At 45.2% G+C, this 20885-nt stretch overlaps 1 protein-coding gene across 2 annotated transcripts in view; it reads left to right on the plus strand.

The window, feature by feature from the left end:
* The window catches only part of ARHGEF26 (Rho guanine nucleotide exchange factor 26), a 151506-nt gene that overhangs the window by 90380 nt on the left and 40241 nt on the right, over positions 1-20885 (plus strand). For both annotated transcript variants that reach the window (XM_014602768.3, XM_059731049.1), the window contains one exon: positions 3229-3318. In XM_014602768.3, the coding sequence (XP_014458254.2) occupies positions 3229-3318 (90 nt within the window). The remainder of the gene's footprint in view (positions 1-3228; positions 3319-20885) is intronic.

Genomic DNA, 20885 nt, shown 5'->3' on the forward strand with positions numbered 1-20885 from the left:
GTAGCTTATTTTGGTAGCAGCTTCCAAATTCCAAATGAAAACTCCATTGCTACTGGAGAAATATAGCTATTGGAACAGCAAGGTGCTTTGAGACACAAATGATGGGGATTAGTTTCTGGGCCTCATATCAGAATTTGGAAAACTGCACTTTCAATAAATGATAGTTACATTGGATGAATTGGCATACTCTTATTAGAAATAAGGTTCTTCACCTGTTAAGGCTAGTAATTGCCTTAGGCCCTGTGGATTCTGGTCCACTTTACATTATTTTAATATGGGAAATGTTATTTTTTCTGTTAAAGATGAATAGTAATGAAAGATGAAAATTCCAAACGTGAAAATCTATCAGTGACTACTGAGAGAGCTAGGTTTACATTTAAATCATGTTTTCTCTATCTTTTAAGAAAAAATCCTGAATTCAGACATTAACCCAATGCTCTTGCCGACACTTGTATTTTGCTGTGGAAATGTTATATGGCATACACTGTATTCAAACTGGAAGACACGAGGCAGGGGAATCTGCCTGATTGATACTGTTCATATCCTTCTGTCTGGATACTGCTGAAATCTCCTCGATGAGCATGATTTTATTTCTGATACATTGAAAAACTCTTCTGTGGAACACATTTTCAAGTTTTGTTTCCCCAACCCTATACCCTCAGCTCCTCCAAATGACTAAGCTGTTGTAATGAATTTATTGCCTGGTAGTAACTGCTTGGCTTCTCTCTTATATAACATGTGATAAAAATATAGCAGCCTGACTTTCTAACCTTCCTCAATAGTAATTACAGCACATTAAATATGATTTTATTTTCTTACTGGAGTAGGAGGGTTCTTTTGTCCTTTTTAGGCTTTTGATGCTACATATTACCCTTTTGGAGAAGACTCTCCAGACTCAATTGATTTGGGGGGGGGGGGGGGGGTTCAGTTAGCTATCCAATACTAAGTTGATGACAAGCATTAGAAAGGGTCACAGTGGGCACATCTACAAGAGATGTTTACTGTGCAGCTGCCTAATTAACACCACAGTAAAGACCCTGCATCTACACAAGCTGCCCTATTAGGTTGCAGTAAACTAATAAATGCTGCCATAGGTCAGTACTTGTAAATTCAAGTACTGTCCTGTGGCAGCATTATTTACCACACAGCAGCACACGTGTAGACACTGAGGGGGCTGGCTGGGGCACAAGGGTGCTTCAGTGCGGGGGCTGCCTGCCAGCTAGCCCTGCGCTGAAGGACTCTCATGCCCCAGCCAGCCCCTCTGCAGCGCATTGAGCTGGATTGGAGCAGCCATGGGCTGGCAGGCTGACCCCCCTGGTCCTCTGCCAGTTGGGAGTGCTCCAACCCAGCTCAATATGCTGCGGTCCTGCGTGCATGTTTAAATTCAGCTCCCAGGAGCAATAAACTCCAGCACAATATGCACTGGGGGTTATTGTGTCACACTGATTTCACATGTAGATGCATGCACCCAGTGTTAGCTATCAGTATGTTAGGTATGCTTTTCATTAAATTGCTCCATCACTGGAAGGATCTGGGAAACTTGGGGAATCAATGAAGTACACTGTTTCTAACTTCCTAGAGGAAAGTCTTAGCAACAAGGAAGCGTTCATTGAGTCTTGGGAACCCCATGAAAAGAGTTAAACAGTGTTTTCTTTTTCCCATTTCAATTCTTCCCTATTTTACATTTCTTAAAGGAATGTAACTAAAGTCTCACTTACAGTGAGCACACTAACAGTGGGTAAAAAGGTTTCTGACTTCCTTATCTTTCCAAAAGAGCACCATAATATTTACCTTGGTGTCTTCCTTCCATAAAAAATCTGCACACCTGTGATGGTAAGGACAGCATTTTAGGGCTGTGCGAAATTTCACCAAGTGTTTCGTTTTGCAGCTGTTTCAATATGTTTTGAGCTCGAAACAGCGAAATCTAAATGAAACAAAAAGCATTGAAATAGCTTCAAAACAAAATGAGGGCACTCAAAACATTTTGAAAGTTTTGAAACATTTCAAGTTTCGAAGCATCTCAGAGGTGGGAAGCAGGGGAGAGCCAGGCTCCACAGCCCCGTGTAGCTCAGCTCAGTGGGGAACGCAGCCCTGGCTCTTTCTGCCTCCTGCCACCAGGCTGCGCTCCATGGAGCTGGCAGAGCTGATCAGAGGGTAGTGCCAGCTCTGCCCACCTCCTGTCACCAGGATGCCCTCCGATTGGCTCTGCCAGCTCCACAGAGCGCAGTTTGGTGGGGGGACATGGGCAGACCCGGTGCTGCTGTCCAGTCGGCATTCTCTTGTCATCTGGTGCAGATCTGGGGGCCTGGACCCCCGGAAGGAGTCCAGCACAGCCCTGCAGCCCCCCCTCTCTGTGCCTAGATGACAGGAGGCTGCTGCTGCTGCCTGGGGCCAGCGGCGGCATCTCTCTTCCCCAGCACTGGGTGCGGGCTGCACCCAGCGCCAGTCCCAGGTGGAAGTGGCAGCCTCCTGTCATCTGACACAGATCCAGGGGCCTACACCCCTGGGAGGAGTCCAGCACATCCCCTCAGCCCTCCCAGGGGTGCAAGCCCCCGGATGTGCATGTCGGATGACAGGAAGCTGCTGCTGCTGACAAATTTTGCTTTCAAGATTTGCGGTGCAGTTTCTGAGAAACCTCTGCACCTATCTCCTTGAAACATGGCAGGCTTCATGCCCTCAAAAGAGGCTACCATTGCTGCAATTTGCATCCAAATAAGGCAAAAAATCACAACATTTTAGGCATTTTCATGATTACCCATTATAGCCTATGAGCGAAACGTTGAAATGAGTCGAAACAGTGAAACAGTTTCAACAAAACAGAACAGGACAGTGCTTCAAAATGAAACGAAACAACAAAATGAAACACTGTACCTTTGAAAAGGCGGAACAGACATTGAAATGAAACGATGGTGTTTCACACAGCCCTACAGCATATATCATTGAGTCACAACTACAGAACACATTTGTGTGTCAAAATGAGAGGGGCACCCTCCCATGGAGCCCCTGCTTGGACTGACTAGCTACAGATTATGTAAGCGACAGACTTTGTGCCACCTGTACTACATTGTATCACCCAATTATTTCTATGGCTTAAAGCATGACACAAAAAATATCAGCTTCTTTATGAATTTCTTGCTTCCTCAAAGTAATACTGTAAAGGAAATGCCAGTATTACGACGTCTGAATATATATGCATTGTAACACTATTTTTCTTAATTTTTGTTCTAGTTGGTCCGTTTATGTAATGAGGGTGCTCGGAAAATGGAGAGGACAGAAATGATGTACACAATTAACTCACAGCTGGAATTTAAAATCAAGGTATGATATTTCCATTCATGAATCCATTTAATACCTACAGAGCTTTGGCCTTTTTTCAAGTTTTAATAGATTCACGGCCAGTATAAATGAAACAACACTAAGGAATGAAGAGGCAGCAATTAACCTTTCAGCAAAAAGCTGAAAGTTCATTCCCTTGGGGTGGCTGAAGATATAAAAGTTCAGGGAACAATAGATACAGAATCACACACTCGTTTGTTTTTCTGTTTTTGCCTTTCTGTAGTCCATCTCTTTAGGCTTTGTCAGATCTTGAATGGTTTGTGGTGTGTATTTTTGGGAGAGAGAGAGGGAAACTTTTGACTTTTTAAAACTTTATTATAAAAATAATAAAAACAGAAGATGAATATGCAAATGTGTGTGGCCAACCATAAAATACTTCTCAGTAATATTAAACACTCGTATCAGCAGAGATTGGACTGTTCTCCCTGCAGTGAGCTGTATGGAGTTACACATTTAAGACTAGCTCTCCTTTTTCCACCTTGCAGTGTTTCCTCAGTGGCTGAGCATGACACAAACTGATCCACATTTTGTTCCAAGACGAAGTGTCCAAACTCAAATGTGACACATGCCTGGACCAAGAAGCAGAGGAGTTTGAGGCCCTTGCAAGCTGGGGAGGGGAGAGAGAGGTGGGGGGGGAGAAAATTTACTCTTATAACAAAACATTGCCCCCTCTCCCTTCCCCCCCCCCATAACGAATTGCACAGAGCAGTTTTAGCAGAAAAGTTGCATATAATGATAGAAATAGTCTGAAGTTTTTTATTGAGGCAAATAAAATCTATTTAAATAAAAATAAATACCTTATAGAAAAAATAGAATGGAAAGTCTCTTTGTATTAGTAGTTGAACGTTTGTCTATACTAAAACAATTTTTGAATTGACATCTTTTATTTTTTTTATATTAAATATAAAACAATAAAAAGGACTGATGTATAGACTCTAATTTTCTTGCAGTTACTTAGAATGCCAGCCCTGCATGCATCTACCTTTCAAAGAGCCTGTCCTTTCTACCACATCACAGCTGTAAATACAAATGATAACATGTTGGCCAGTTCTTCTGTCCCTCAACTTTCTTAATGGTCAGACACAATGAGCATTGGTTGGTCTCTCCCAAGCTGCACATAGCAGTGTAGTGAATGCAAGTGACTTTAGGGGCCTCAAAAAGCTGTTCTGAATCCAGAATACATGGGTAGTATTTGCATGAGTGCAGCAGATAAAGATAAACTCTGTAAGGATCATCCTGTATGTGTTAATTATGGAATCACCCCTTTTCTTTGGGAAACTATTGAAATCGAGATGTAATGTTACGGAAGTACTGTGTGCACTACTGAATCCAGAGCTGGCCCCAATTAGTTGCACAGCAGGTTGGTAGTTTTACTGAGATGACTGATGACCTCTCAAGTAAGAAGAACTCAAGGAATGGCTCTACTAGGTGTGATCACTGTCCAGCATAGCTGTGCTTCAGAAATTCCTTGGATAGATCAAGTTATACAGGCAAATCTGCACTTTCATTGTTCGTTCGGTTCACTCTTGGGGGTGAATTTACTGGTAAAAAGCAGAGGGCACTTTGCCAGCTTAGTACACTGACATTCCTAGACCAGTAAGGCATTGCTTATGTGGCTTTACTAAGACAAAATATCCCCATTTACTCTTTAATATGTCTTTGCAACTATAAGGACTAGGACTATTTTTATAGGCCTACGAAAATCTGAATTCTTCAGACCTTATCAGGGCTTTGATATATTTGCTGTTATGGTGCATGCTGAGTACTGCTTTGTTTTGGCCTGTACATGGATTAGGCAGTGTGAAAAGAATCTATGCTGATTCTGGTATACTGTAATTTTAAATAAGCCCCAGAAGTAAACACAAGACACCAGCCAGGCAGTTTCTTGTACACTTGCCTGTAACGTTGTTGTGCTAGCTCTGACTTATACAATCTTTACTTAAATCATTGCTGTGTACTGAGTTTACAGGTCTTTACTCTCCTTTAGCCCCCACAGTGTGTTGTAGTAAGCCCTAATTAATTTTAAAGAGCTTAAGATAATTATATTTGAAAATATATTGCTGAAGTTATAACTTATAAATATTTCCTTTTTTCAGTTTTTAAAAAAAATTTTTATTTTATGATCTAATTCATAATTGGCCTGGCAAGTAAATAGCAGAAAATAGTAAGAAAATACTAGTCAAATGTTGTTAATCTGGCTTCCAGTATTTTTAAAACATTCACATAATGACAACAATTGAATTTTCTTTGTACTTTAAAAATGATTATGAAAAATTGTTTGTTAATGGACCGTCATATTCTTAGCATTGTCAGCATCCATTCCCAAGGAGCCTACTTAATGCAGTGGCAAGATGCACAGTTTTACATATTTTTTTAAAAGTAAATGTGAGTCTTTCTCTCTCTCTCTTGACTGTAGAAAATGTTTGCCTCAAAAGAGAGGTTTTTCAAAACATACAAATAATTGTTATTTACATATTTTAAAATAAAAATAGAATAAGGAGTGAGATGTACATATTCACTTGTAATTACAAAGATTAAATAAACTGTCCTTTATCCTCAAGTTCTACTAAAGATCTGTTGATCTCGATTTAGATAGAAAGAACTCTCCCTTAAGAGTGTGGACTCTTCTTGAATGAATATTCCAACTAAATACTCTCACTAGTTTCATGGCAATAATAGCAACTTCAGTTCTTTCACTTCCCTGGATTTTTTTTGCTGGTGTATCAGTTTGTATATCATACATATAACTTAGTAGTTTAGAATTTATATGTGGTTTGAGAGTTTGCCAGTTGGCTTGTAAAAACCTGTTTTTTTACATAGTTCCAATACACTTTATTAAGTCAGATACTTAGGGTTTTTTATAGAAAGATGATGACATTCTGTATTAAAGGTCAACATTTTTGACAATAAGAAAGAGTTAATGTTAAAAGTCAAAGCAAATTACCCCTGGAATAATCAGGAAAATGTGCTGAACTCATTTGGCACAGAAAGAAACTTTTTAAAGCTCTTTTTGGGCATAAAAAAAATCAAAATCAGTATCATGGTGCTGCCGTTCTTTATCCTTAAGTTCTATTGTGTGTATATATGTTACTCTCCCTGGTAACAGTCTTTGATTTCTTTTTGCAGTATTTCATTATATCTAATTTTGTGATTTGTAAAGTTTAAAGAGGAGACGCCACTCTTGAAACTTTTGTCAGGGTTTTTTTCCCCTTTTCCATACTTACCTATGTGCTAATCCTGAGAATTTAATTTTTTATTAAGATTAAAGGAGATTTATTCATTGATGTCAGTATCAAGTTTTTCACCAATAGTACTAGAGAAACAACAGTTTTTCTTTCAGATAGAAATAAAAATTTTGATCGTTTGTTGTTACGTATTTTGTGGTTGCTGCTGACACTTTCAAATCCTAGCTCTCTCAATTTTTTGTATAGTCACAAAAGCATGATGTTGGCATATCAGTCTGACAGTTGATTGCTTGGAGCTCCCGTCATATTTGGAGAAGAAATGGGGGGAAAGATATTCTAAGCAATGTTAGTTTTCATAGGATTGCATGAACCTTAAGTTTTGATTAAGTGGGTTAAGTTTCTGGTTTAGACTCAGCCAAAATGTTAAGACAGCTATTGATATAAAACTGTGGAAGCTAGTTTTATAATGGATTTCATAATGATGACATTCAAGAGTTCTGCAGCATAGGGGAGTTCCTTATGAGGGTGTATGTGAGTCTGAATAGAGCGACAGTATAAAAAGGAACGTTGTAATACTTTTATAGCGGAAAAAATAAGCATTTGAATTGGTTAGAATTTCTGTGATCTGGGTACAAATCTGGATAGAAAGCCAAAGGCCTGACCTAATTCTGTTGTTCTTTTTGCTTGTTTGGTTTGGTTTGGTTTTTGAGAAAATTGGAAGTATCACCATCAAAGTGAATAAAATTATTATAATCAGTTTGATTTCATGCTCTGGTCCACTGAAGCCATTTGCTTTGTCTGCTTTGAAAAATATTTGCGAGATTTCTGACCTGGATAAAAACAATAGAAAAATATTTTAGGGGATTTCAATAGACTTGAGAACACTTAAAAGGAAAGTTATAGTTTTAAAAAAATGTATATGTTTAGAGAATTGGGAAAAATTCCGCTGCCACGGGGTGGAAGAAGGAGCTGTGTGCAGTGCTGGAGGGGGACTCTGGCAGCTGCCTGCCATGGGGGGCTCACTATGGACACACGAGCCCCTGCGGCACCTCCAAGTTGGCCCGGGTAGCCCACTGCCCAGCCAGCTGCTGCCCATGGCCAGACTACTTTCACTGACAGGTTTCAGCTTTCCTGTCACTCAGCCACAGCCGGCCCCACCGTGCAGCTGCCTCAGCTGGGACTCAGTGGGGCTGCCCCAGGCTCTGGGGGCAAGGCTCTTTCCAGCAGCTGTGGCTCAGTGACAGCTGCTCCCCATGCCCAGGCTGGGCCAGGCTAGGCAGTGCCACACAGAGCCCCCACCCCACCTCAGCCCCAAGGTGACAGTGGGGGAGGAGAGAGGGGAAGAGTTGCCCTCCAACACTACACAGAGCCCCTGCCCTGCCCCATGGTGGTGAGGGGAGGGAAGGTGGGGAAGGAGGAGGGGGAAGAGTCCCCCTCAGAGCCTGGGCAGCGGAGCTGTGTGCCCAGATTGCGCCGGCTGGCAAGGAGCTGCTGCAGCGGGCAGGGCTCTTCCCCTCCTCCTCTTCCCCATCAACGGCAGGGTCTGTCTATGCCCTGTTTAGCCATGCTCCCTCTTAGACCACCCTCCAAACACTGCAGGCCAAGGTAAGCATTTAACCCCCTCCTTGGTCATGTTGCCCAAACGGCTAGTTTCGTGCCCCCGGAGGCTTTTCCGATTGACCTCAAGGACAGAGTCACACACTCAGGCTGGGTCCATTTCAAATTTATTGTTTGCGCAAACAAGATCGACTAGGGGGCTAGTAGCCCAAAGCAGAGTCAACCCCCAGTCTTTGTCCAAGGGTCTTTTTATAGCTTACCTAAACAAAGAACCGTAGCGTGTTATGCACTTAATGGCTGTCTTACAGCTTCTACAAGCTTCTACTGTTTCGTCTAAGTTTCCGCAAGACGTCAAAGTTTCCATGGTTATATCTAAGTTTCCACGGGAAGTTTGGGTTTTCATGCTATGCTTAACTTATTATGGATTATGTTATAGCACCTGTGTGTTTTTAACAGGGGGGTCTGCGGTAAACTTAATATCCTCTAGCAACCCCTTATCTTATGTCTTCAATCTATGTGCAGAAGCTAATGCGGAAGCCGTTTGCAAGCCATGTCGAATACAGAAGCATTTTGCAAAAAGGCATTATGTCTAAATTCAATCATTATGTCTAACCTCTAATCGTTTTGTACCACAACTCCCCCCTCAAGATGCTTTCTATCTCTACAGATTTTGATAATCCTCAGTGAGGGCTAGCGCCTGATAACGTATAAGCATTTCACGATTGATGACCGACTGAGCAATTCGTCTCATAAGGGTTATGATGCAGGGTATAATACAGGGAAGCAGACAAATCACTGATAGTAGTAGAGTAAAGGCCATTATGCCCCCCTTTAACCATCCAAGCCGTCCCTGAAGCCAGTCTGTAGGAAACCAATCAAAACTCCACCTTCTCCAAGTTTGGACCGGAACGTGTGCTACCTTTTCCATGTCATCTGCTAAGGCTTTTATCAATTCCCCATTATCATCAGTTTCGACACAACAGTCGGACAAATTCAACTTCTTGCACACTCCTCCTTCACTGGCCAGTAGATAGTCAAGAGCTAACCTGTTTTGTAGTACCGTAGTACGTAGCTCAGTGAGCTGATCGCTGATCAGGCGTAGGGCTGCGGCTGTTTTGTTGGTAACTATCTCTACTACGGCTTGGAGTCTTACAATGCGGTTTGTCAAGTACGTGGGCTCTCTACCAACTACGTTCGGTTCCCAAGTTGCGGGACCATAGTACTGAATAATTCTTTCTGCTGGCCATTCCTCATCACCCCATTTTTGGCTCCCGTCTTTGGCTATACTCTCAAAGGAATTATCAATGCTTCGTTTAGCGCGGTGAGTATTGGGAGGTATTGTTTTAATATCAGCGGCTGTAGGCTGTGTTATCCAAACACCAGGAATCAGAGCTCCTAAATAACAAGTCCCAGTCTAATTGGAGGGAAGTTGTCTATATGCTCACTGCCCACAAATCCACCACAGCCCACAGGCCTTATTTGTGATGCTAGAGCGGGAGAACATTAAATCTAAAGTTAATGAGCCTTTTCGGGTATCGCTTTGTAGGTGTATGGTGCAGTTCCGCCAAAGAAATAGATTCTTACCCAAAGCGGGACGCTGGGAGAAGAGTTTCCATAGGCAGCCACAATGTTCAGACGTATCATTTGAGACACTACTACATGCCCAGGCGCCCTCCCGAGGGGCCGCTTCTTTAGAAATCCAAGTTTCTTGGCATCTTGATTTTCCTACTCCAAGCCCCCTCCTCGTTGAGAAATACATATAGAGCCCCTAACTTTTACCACTCTAAGCCTTTCTGAACCGGTGTAACGAAAGGAGAAATTGAAGTGACGGTCAAAGCCCCAATCTGATAGTATATCTGTCTTATTGAGGGGGATGGGTACAAAGGGGACTCCTTCCTCACTAGAAGTAGGAGTAAGCGCACACAAAATGCAACTATGATTAGTCAAAGCTCGGGCCGAGTCTCTGAGAAGGGTTACCCAGGAATTTCCCACCCATGGGTTTATAAGTGGGCCCCCAAGTCTCGGAATGGCAGTGCTTACAGTGGTGGGTATAATCTCAATAGGTTGGAGGCTTGCGGGTCGATATTTGAGGATTGCCTCCCAGAGTTCCTGCTCCATCTTGACACACCTAACCATGTGGCCTATGCTGACTACGAATTCTAGCACAATCTCTTGGCGAGGACAGCAGTGAGAAATGGGAAATAAGTAGGCTTTAGATATTGAAGACTTAGCCTGTTCGTAGGCGGTCTTAGAGAAGGGTACAGACCCGCTTTCCTTACACTTACAGCAGACAGACATTTCTAGGGTTGCTGAGTTTGATACATCATAACTGGTCACACGTAGACAGGTACCTAAAAGAGGCAAGAGTGTTAAGATTAAGGTCTGCATCTTTGCAAACGTAGCTTCAGATCTCCTACTGGTTCGCTTGTCCACTTGTCGGCTTTTTGTTCCCGGGTGTTATCAGCTTCCGGAGTGACCACACCCTGGGAGTTGGTGTTCTCCTGACGAAAAAGCTTTACCCTCAAACAGTGAGTCCACTTGTTGTTGTTTGCTAAACGGACAGCCGTGTGTGTAGTCAACAACACCTGGTATGGTCCTTTCCACTTTTCCGCGAGGGGATTCTTCTTTCACTTCTGTACCAGGACTTGGTCACCCGGTTTAAAGTTGTGGATCGGTGTATCAAGGGGGAGGCTCTGGAAGGGTGCAGCAAACCTATGTAGGGAAGACAAAACAGACTGCAAGGCAATAACATGTTTCCAAATCTCGGATTTGCCTAATTCTACAGTAACTGGTTCTCTCCACCCTGCTGGCAAGACCCTGGGAGGCATACCAAACATTAGTTCAAAAGGTGACAATTTAATCCCTCTACGTGGTGTACTGCGAATACGAGTTAAAGCCAGTGGGAGCGCCTGCGGCCATTTTAAATGAGCCTCAATACAAAGTTTTGTTAACATAGCCTTCAGTGTTCTATTCATGCGCTCCACTTGGCCTGAACTCTGGGGTCTCCATGGAGTATGGAGCTTCCACTTGATATCTAAAGCTTTGGACACTTTCTGTACTATTTTCCCCACAAAATGACTACCTTGATCTGACTCAATAGATTCAGGCAACAGAAATCTGAGTATTATCTCGTGAAGTAGCACTTGTGTCACTGTGGATGCAGTAGCCGTTCTTGTGGGGTAAGCTTCAACCCATCCAGTCAATTGATCCACAAGTACCAGCAGGTATTGGTACCGACCGGATTTGGGCAGTTCAGTGAAGTCAATCTGCCAAGCCTGTCCAGGATACTGGGCCCACGGTCTCCCTCCCATGGGGACTGGTGGTTTTGCGGACTTTGGATTCACCTTTTGGCAGGTCAGGCATTGAGAGGCCACTCTCTGGGCTTCCAAATAAAGTCCTGGAGCCACCATTTGATGAGTCAACAAGTCTCCCATTGCAGTGCCTCCCATGTGAGTGGAAGAATGCAACCGGTGGAGGACTTCTCTTAATAAGCCTTGAGGCATTAACACTTTTCCCCCAGGTACAATCCACCATCCCTGTGAATTTTTACTGGCCTTGAGTTCGGTGGCTAGCTCGTCTGACCCCGGGCCGTACTCCACCTTACAATCCTCTAAGAAAAAAGACACTTCATGGACCGAGCCCTGAAACACTGCCTCTCCTCCCATTCGTGCCACTTCTTTGGTTGCCATGTCAGCCCTCGCATTTTCTTTTTTCTGGCGCTCGTCTGCGGCCTTGCCATGGGCCTTCACATGTACCACGGCCACGTCTTTTGGTAATCGGAGGGCTTCCAACAGCTTTACAATCCGTGGCCCATTGGCAATCCATTGTCCAGAGGCCGTGATGAATCCACGCTCTTTCCACAACAACCCATGGGCATGAACGGTGGCAAATGCATATCGTGAGTCTGTAAAAATGTTCACCCTTTTGTCTTTTCCTAATTCTAATGCACGGGTCAGGGCAGTAAGTTCCACTGCCTGCGCTGACCAGGTTGCAGGGAGTTTCTCTTTCCACACAGTCTCAGTCAGCGTTACCACAGCACATCCCGTGTGTCGCTCCCCATGTATCATACTACTTGAGCCATCTACGAAGAACTCTTCCTCTGGGTCCTCGAGTGGGTCATCTGTCAAATCAGGACGGATTAGTATGGTTTGAGTCAACACCTCCAGGCAATCATGGCACGGGGGTCCTGGTTCTGGTATCAGGGTGGCTGGATTCAGAGCCGTGGTATGCTTGAAGGTAAGGCCTGGATTAGACAGAAGAAAGATTTCATATCTGGATTGTCTGGAGGGATTCAGAAATTTCTCTCCCTCTCCTCCGAGAATCTGGGGAACTCCATGTGGTGTATGTGGTGTCCATGTGGTGTATGATCCATGCTGGATCTTTTCAGCCTCCGCAAGAGAAGGTTGAGAGGCGACCTTGTGGCTGCCTATAAGTTCATCACGGGGGCACAGAAGGGAATTGGTGAGTATTTATTCACCAAGGCGCCCCCGGGGGTTACAAGAAATAATGGCCACAAGCTAGCAGAGAGCAGATTTAGATTGGACATTAGGAGGAACTTCTTCACAGTTCGAGTGGCCAGGGTCTGGAATGGGCTTCCAAGGGAGGTGGTGCTCTCCCCTACCCTGGGGGTCTTCAAGAGGAGGTTAGATGAGTATCTAGCTGGGGTCATCTAGACCCAGCACTCTTTCCTGCTTATGCAGGGGGTCGGACTCGATGATCTATTGAGGTCCCTTCCGACCCTAACATCTATGAATCTATAAATCTATGTATTTCCATATCAGCTCCCATAATAATCTTTTGGGCCTCCTCCACAAGGGTAGCTGTGGCGGCGACAGCCCTCAAACATGCAGGCCACCCCTTCGCCACCGGGTCTAGGACCTTGGAGTAGTATCCCACGGGTTTCCAAGTTGGGCCTACTGGTTGAGTTAAAACCCCGGAAGCCACCCCTTTATTCTCATGCACATATAGTCTATAGGGCTTACGCCCATTTGGAATAATCAAAGCAGGGGGTTGCGAGAGGGCATCTTTCAATAACTCAAATGCATGCTGGTTTTCCTTAGTCCATTTCCAATTAGCAAGGCCCTCCTTTGTGAGGGAGTCATATAGGGGTTTGGCTTTTCCCCCATAATCAGGAATCTATAGTCTACAAAACCCAGTTAGGCCCAAAAAGGCTCGCAGTTCTTTGGGGTTTTTAGGGGTAGGCATATCCTGTATTACTTGGATTCAATCTCTACTCAGGGCCCGAACCCCCTTCTCGATCTCATATCCCAAAAAGGTAACCTTTGGTTGGCAAATCTGGGCCTTTTCCCGTGACACCTTATATCCTTTCTTTCCCAGGGTGTTCAGCAAGGATTCTGTCACTCTTTTCCCTGTCTGTATATCGGAACTTGCTATCAATAGATCATCGACATACTTCAATTGTGCCACCTCCAGGTGCCTCTCTTTCCAGTGTTCCAAGTCTTTTTGTAATGCTGTTCCAAAGATATGGGGGGATGAGACAAATCCCTGGGGCAGTACTGTCCATAATAATTGAGTCTTATGATATGTGTCCAGATCTTCCCATTCAAAGGCAAACAATTTTTGACTATCTTCATGCAGTGGGATAGAGAAGAAAGCATCTTTTAAGTCTAGTACCGAAAACACCTTGGCATCTGCTGGAACTTGGGTCAGAATGGTGTGAGGATTTGGAACTATAGGGTGATCCACTAGAACCTTTTTGTTTATAGCTCTCAAATCTTGCACTAACCTGAAGGAGGCACCATCTGTTTTGGGCACACCCAGAATCGGGGTGTTAAAGGGGGATGATCCCTCTATTAACCACCCACACTGTTTGAATTTTTCAATCAGCGGCTTCAAGCCCGTGCGAGTGGCTCTCTTCAGAGGATATTGCTTCACACGTACAGGACCCTCTCCCTCCTTCAGGGGAATCTTGACAGGATTTACATATTTTGCCCGGGCAGGGGTCCCATCCGCCCATACACACGAATCAACATTTTCCAAAAGTTCAACCCCTTTGGTTTCTGGTCCCATCTTGGCTGTTCGAAGGGCCATTTGGTAATTTGAGCCCTGTTTTACTGGCAGCCACACTACAATTTGATCCTCACGGAAGAAAATTTCAGCTTGTAATTTTGTTAACAAATCTCGCCCCAGGAGAGCTACTGGGCAGGCAGGGGACACTACGAAGGCATGCTCCAGCATATTATCCCCAATTTTCGTGAGGAGGGGCTTACACACAGGTAATCTGGTTCGTCTTCCCTCTATCCCTTCTACAGTTATGTGCTTCCCGCTTTCTTCAGCTAGGGGGGGTTTCCTGGGAATCATTGAAAAAGTGGCTCCGGTATCCACCAAAGCCTCGTATTTTCTGCCACCAACCCTTATTTGTACCATGGGATCCTTCCAGGCGTTTGCCCGCAGGGCGGTGGCCTTGGACCCTGGTCCCCTTCAGTTAGAATCTTCCCCTGAGGATTCCGCACGCATCTGGCGGTTCCCCGATTGGGTTTCCTTCCTCTTATCCTTCAATTTAGGGCAGTTCCTTTTCCAATGTCCCTGTTCTCAGCAATACAAGCATTCATCCGGCTTTACTTGGCCTTTTCCTCTCTTCTCCCCCCCCTCAGGTTTCTTCTTCCATCCCCCGCCTGTGTTGGTATTCTTGCTCAAAGCAGCTGCCAGCATTGCCATCTGCCTTTGCCCGCGCTTTTCTTCTTTCCTCTCTGCTACCTGATCCCGGTTTCCATAAACTTTATACGCAATTTCCACGAGTTCCGAAAGAGGCTTTCCCGGCCCCCCTTCAACCTTTTGCAACTTCTTCCTTATGTCTGGGGCCGCTTGCCCAATAAACAGCATGTTTACCCTGCGCTGATTTTCTTGGGCCTCAGGGTCCAAATTACTGAATTTCTTAAAGGCATCATACAACCGCTCCAGAAAACCCGAGGGAGATTCATCCTTTCCCTGACGGACTTCGTATAATTTAGAGAGGTTAGTTACTCGTGGTACTGCTTTGCCCAGAGCTTCCACTATAATTCCTAAGTACCTACTGTTTCTCTCTCTTCCCTCCGGCGAATTGTTGTCCCAGTCGGGACTCTCAATAGGACATATATTCCGTATATCTCCTCCCTGCCCTAGTTGTCCCTCAGCTATCCGATCTGCCGCTCCCAGTACCAATCGCCTCTCCTCAGAGGTCAGAAGGGTATGTAACATCATCTGAACATCAGCCCAGGTGGGGCTATGAGTCTGCCCTACTGACCGGAACAAGCTCTGCATTTTCTCGAGGTCCTCTCTAAAAGAAGGATTTTGATTCTTCCAATTAAATAAGTCCAATGTGTGGAAAGGCAAATAGACAAAGGTGGGTTCCTCTCCTTGAACTGCCACTTGTCTCATCGGACACTGGTATCGGGGATGCTGATTGCGGGAGCTACGAATGGGTCGGCTTGGTGGTGGTGGTGGTGGTGGTGCCTGTGTCCACCCATCCAAGTATTCGCGACACCATTTCGGGGGCCAGCAGTCCTGTGGCCAAGGATAATCCGGATCCGGATCCGGTTCAGGACCCTGGGAGTTGTTTTTCCCTTTGTACTCATAAGCCGGGGGGGGCCGTTGCCAGGAGGCCCTTTGAACTTCCTTCCTTCTCCTCCGCGGTGTCGGAGTCGATTTGGGATGACGCTGAGGAACTCCCTGGGTCTCCCCCTCCCGAAGTACTAGGACTCGCTAGGGATGATGCTGGAGATCCCTCCGGGCTGCTGGGGCTAGCTCGGGACGAACTTTCCAAGCTTCCCCTTCTTGCAACGTTGGTACTGGCCGGAGACTGTGCTCTATTCCTATGCCTTAGTCCCTGAGTCAGATCTCCCTCACTACCAGAATCGAGAAGGACTTGGGGCTTTTTCCCAGTGTCTTTTGCCAGTAACATTTTACACATTTTTCCTTTACACCTTTGGACCCAGGGGGGTATGGGATTCATTACAGTTGTAGCCCAAGAGTCTATATATGGGTATTGATCCCAATTACCATCCCTTGTTATCACCTTCAACACCGCATTAGTCAATCTTATATCAAAAGAGCCTTCCTCCGGCCACCCTACCTTAAAGGTCGGCCATTCCAACTAACAAAACTTTACTAAGTTCTCCTTTGTCATTGTTACCCCGTATTCTCCCTTAAACTTGTTAAAATTCCTTAGCATGCATCCTAATGGGGTTGCAGAGTTTTCTTCTCAGGAGCTACCAGAACCCATTGTGTCAACTGGTATACAAACTCAATCAGAGTCCTGTCCGCTGAGTCACGAGGTTCCAGTTGAGCCCCCTTGCAATCGACGCTACCTCACCAGGCAGAATCGGGGCGGCTAGGCTCAACCGTAGTCTCAGACTTGGTCAGCGGCTTATGTTTCTAAAGGGGAGTTTCCGGGCCTAACGTCCACTGGGTCACGAGGTTCCAGTTGAGCCCCCTTGCGATCAACGCTACCTCACCAGGCAGAATCGGGGTGGCTAGACTCAACCTTAGTCTCAGACCTGGTCAGCGGCTCATGTCTCTAAGAAAAATTCCCGGATCTAATGTCCCCTTGTAAGCGCCAAATGCCAGAACCATTCTGGACTTTCCCAACAATCCACAAATTCCCTGAAGGATTATTCAGGTGACACAAATAAACTGAATACTCACTCTGCCGAACCCCTGGCGCCGTCTCTTTGGACCCACTCAGCCTGGGTGACTCATTCAAGGAGAGCCTTTAACCTTCCGGGTGTCCCGACTCATGTACCCAGGGACCGTGACAGACTCCAAGAATGGTCTGGTGCGCACTTCACGGACCCCTTCGCCGATTTCGTCGTCCGACCCCGGAGTGGTCCGAGAGCATCTCCTGGCTGGCTCGCCAAATTGTTGCCCAAACAGCTAGTTTCGTGCCCCCGGAGGCTTTTCCGATTGACCTCAAGGAGAGAGTCACACACTCAGGCTGGGTCCATTTCAAATTTATTGTTTGCGCAAACAAGATCGACTAGGGGGCTAGTAGCCCAAAGCAGAGTCAACCCCCAGTCTTTGTCCAAGGGTCTTTTTATAGCTTACCTAAACAAAGAACCGTAGCGTGTTATGCACTTAATGGCTGTCTTACAGCTTCTACAAGCTTCTACTGTTTCGTCTAAGTTTCCGCAAGACGTCAAAGTTTCCATGGTTATATCTAAGTTTCCACGGGAAGTTTGGGTTTTCATGCTATGCTTAACTTATTATGGGTTATGTTATAGCACCTGTGTGTTTTTAACAGGGGGGTCTGCGGTAAACTTAATATCCTCTAGCAACCCCTTATCTTATGTCTTCAATCTATGTGCAGAAGCTAATGCGGAAGCCATTTGCAAGCCATGTCGAATACAGAAGCATTTTGCAAAAAGGCATTATGTCTAAATTCAATCATTATGTCTAACCTCTAATCGTATTTGTACCACAATCATACTCAGGCTTGCCAGGGCCTGGCCATGCCCCATCCCCTCCAACCCCACCAACTCAGCTTCCCTGTGGAAAGCAGGGCTGCTCTAGCAGCCCCGGGCTTCTGGCCTGAGCCACTGCAGGCACGTGCCTGTATTTCAGAAATGAAAAGTGGATTTCTGTCCACTTGCAAATCAGTTCAATCTCTGCAGGTTAAACTAACCTAGAAAGATTGAATCAATTCAGGCTTGGGCTTTTTGAAAGTTTGTCCCTAGCCTTCCAGTCCAAAGGCTATGCACTTAAACAAGGACATTGTAATTTAATAGGCTAATTATTCACTTGTACCAAAATATAACTTAAGCTATAGACTGACATAACAACTGTATCACTATCAAAGGATACAGATAAAGATGTTATTATCTAGCTGTTATGTCTGTAAAAAGTGCATTAAAACCATAACCTACTTCATGCAGGGTTGAAGTTGAAGTGATTTAGCTTGCTTGTATCACTACAAGATCGTGCAGATATAACAGCTGCTGTGCAATCCCAGCCGGCTGCCATTCCTCCTGTTTGAAAGCAGCTAAAATGTACATTTGTCTTTACGCTTAATACAACTGGGCAGCAAGGGAGACAAGTGACTCTAAGTCACCTTTTCCCTTTTTGTCATACTGCTGCCCCACCTATTCTCTGTGGAGTTGGGTATACCTAGTTATTACAGCTTTAAGGCTGCTTTAATTTGTGCCAGTTGGCCTTTCAGGGCTGCTTCAGTTTTACACAGAATATTAATCCCTCCCTAGTTTTACAAGCAATATCTTTCTTCTTCACACACCCTGAAACATCTCATTGTGTTTGCCTTTTCATTGGCAGTGTACTAATAAAATAATTTATGGAATGCCCTTCCTTTCACCCTGGCATATAGTATATTAAAAAATATTAAAAATATATAAAATAAGAATAGATTTGGGGCCAGGCTATTGACTTCTCTTTCCAGCTACCTTTTCAGGGCTACTTTACAATAATTAATAAGCAACTGTGAGCACTCCCAGGGAGGGATAGGGGCCACATCGCCCCCCAGATTTGAAAACAGAATGGGGACAGGCTGCCCACTGTGGGCTCAGGCTCCCCGCCCTGCTGCCCTCTCCCTAGGCCCTTTGCGGTTCAGCGGGCAGGACCTTGCATAGTAGGGCAGAGTGGGGTTGGGAAGCTCAGTGCTGCTGCTGCACCACACCGCATAGGCAACTGGTGCCTCCTGAGTCAGGGAGAGCACGTGCCCCCCCCAACGGCCAGTCAGCAACTGGAGGGGTCCCCCCCACGGCTGATCTCGCCAACTGCGGGGGAAGTCTCCCGCATCTGATTGTGCTGACTGGGAAGTGTGAGTGAGGCACCTAAAGTGCCAGCGGCACTTCTCCTGGCATCCCCATTCCCCAGCTGGTGCTCTCAGGGAGGCACCAGTGCTCCTTCCTGGCCCCCCCTCCCCAATCATTTAAGCAGGGATCGCTGGCTCAGGGGGTGCACCTGCACCCCCATTCACCCCCTACACGTTGCCACTGTTGTACCACCTTGATGAGGTGTTTCCTGCCTGCCCGGCAGCAGCAAGAGTGGCAGCATGGAGTTGTACCCCCTTGCTTCTGCTGAGTGGGCAGGGGGCACCTTGGTGTGGGGGGCAGGGGGCTGTAGACCTGGATCCCTGGCCCCCTACCTCTGGCAGCTGGGGGACCCTCCAGCAGGCCTGGAGGGTGAGGGGATATGGGTGGGGAGTGAGGGGCACTGGCAGGGCCAGGGTCACTGTGGGTGGGGAGTCAGGGGCACCAGCAGGGGTGGGAGGGCTGCAGGTGGAGAGTGAGGGGCACCAGGAGGGCCAGGGGGCTGTGGGTGGGGAGTGAGGAGTTCCACAGGGGGGCAGGGGGCGTTCTGTGGGTGAGGGGCACCAGCAGGGCCAGGGTCCTGTGGGTGGGAAGTGGGAATAAGCAGGGCTGTGGGGCTGAGGGTCAGGAGTGAGGCGTGAGGAGCAATGTCATGGGCTGGGCACTGGCATATCAAGCCTGCTCAGCACCACAAAGCAGCAGGAGGGACAGCTGCTGGTGAACAAAGGGGGCAGAGGGACCTCTGATTTTCACTGGTAAAAAACCCAAAATCAAACACTAAAATGTATAGATATTTAGAATTTGTTTTATTATAGTGATTGAGGCACTGGTAGGCTTCCAAATTGGTTAAAATTGCAAACATATCAATAAAACATTATGTTAAACTGATACTTATATATATATATGGTGGTGTTTCATTTTAATCGTGTAAAAAGATGGATTTGGGGGGTTTTAAATAAGAGAAGTTGTGATTTTTAAACAGAGAAAACCAGGATCCCTGGTTATTAGCTTACTTTGACTTAAATATAATCAAAGTAATATACTTCAGATTGTAAGCAGAAGTAAATCATTGCATATGAAAACGAAAGAGGTTTTTATTCTGTGTTCAATCCATGCATCAGTGGCTCCACAGCTGAAGTATTTTGTTCAGTTTGGGCATCATATCTCCTGACAAGTATTGATAAATTTAAGACAAGTCACAAAAGGATAGGTGAAATGATTTAAGGCCTAAAAAATCAGACTTATGAAGATTGATTCAGAGGGCTGACAACTGAGAGGGGAAAAAAATTACAAGCATGTAAAAGGATGTTCTAGAGAGAAAAAAAGCAGTTGTCTTCATTAGTCAAACATGGCAAGATAGATAATGTGTTTCAGCAGTCGCAAAGAGTATTTAGTATGTGGTAACCAAAAAATCAGTCACCAGAACTAATAAAACATGTTTGCAATGGAAAATGATGGAGACAAAAAACTTTGTAACAGACTATTGGTAATGGTGAGTAGTACTACGACTCCTCCACAGTACATCTGAGGTCATTTTGTACTCTTCTGATTCCTGGTGTATATCACCATCAACTGTAAAGACAGTTAGTTAGTGTTCACCCCATATGGCATTTTGATAGGCTTTCCATTTTGAGTTCTATCTTATCTCTGTCTTTACAAAAACTGAATTAGTCTGCCAGGTTTTTGGGTGGACTTAGGACACTTGCTGTGATTTATATGAATATTTGCTGTGATGCGTACAGCTTTTAGGTTGTACAGGGGCAGACACATCATGGAATTTATAAATTGTACAGGATCAGGGAGAGACATCAGGAAAAGACAGGGTATAGGCTTAATGGTCCCTTCAGTGTTAGTGAGTTTCCCTCTTTTCCAAGCATCTCTTTTTAAAACTTTAGAATTTATGAGTGCCTATACATGTGCTCAGAGGTGTGTGTGTGTGAGGGGGGAGAGATAATTAAAGTGGTTCCTGGAGAGCTGCTCTAATTAAAATGCTGCAGTGTAACCTATATTAAGCCCCCGCACATTTAAAAATGGCTGCAGGACACTT

Source organism: Alligator mississippiensis, chromosome 7 (assembly GCF_030867095.1).
Source record: "Alligator mississippiensis isolate rAllMis1 chromosome 7, rAllMis1, whole genome shotgun sequence".
Classification (NCBI taxonomy): Eukaryota; Metazoa; Chordata; order Crocodylia; family Alligatoridae; genus Alligator; species Alligator mississippiensis.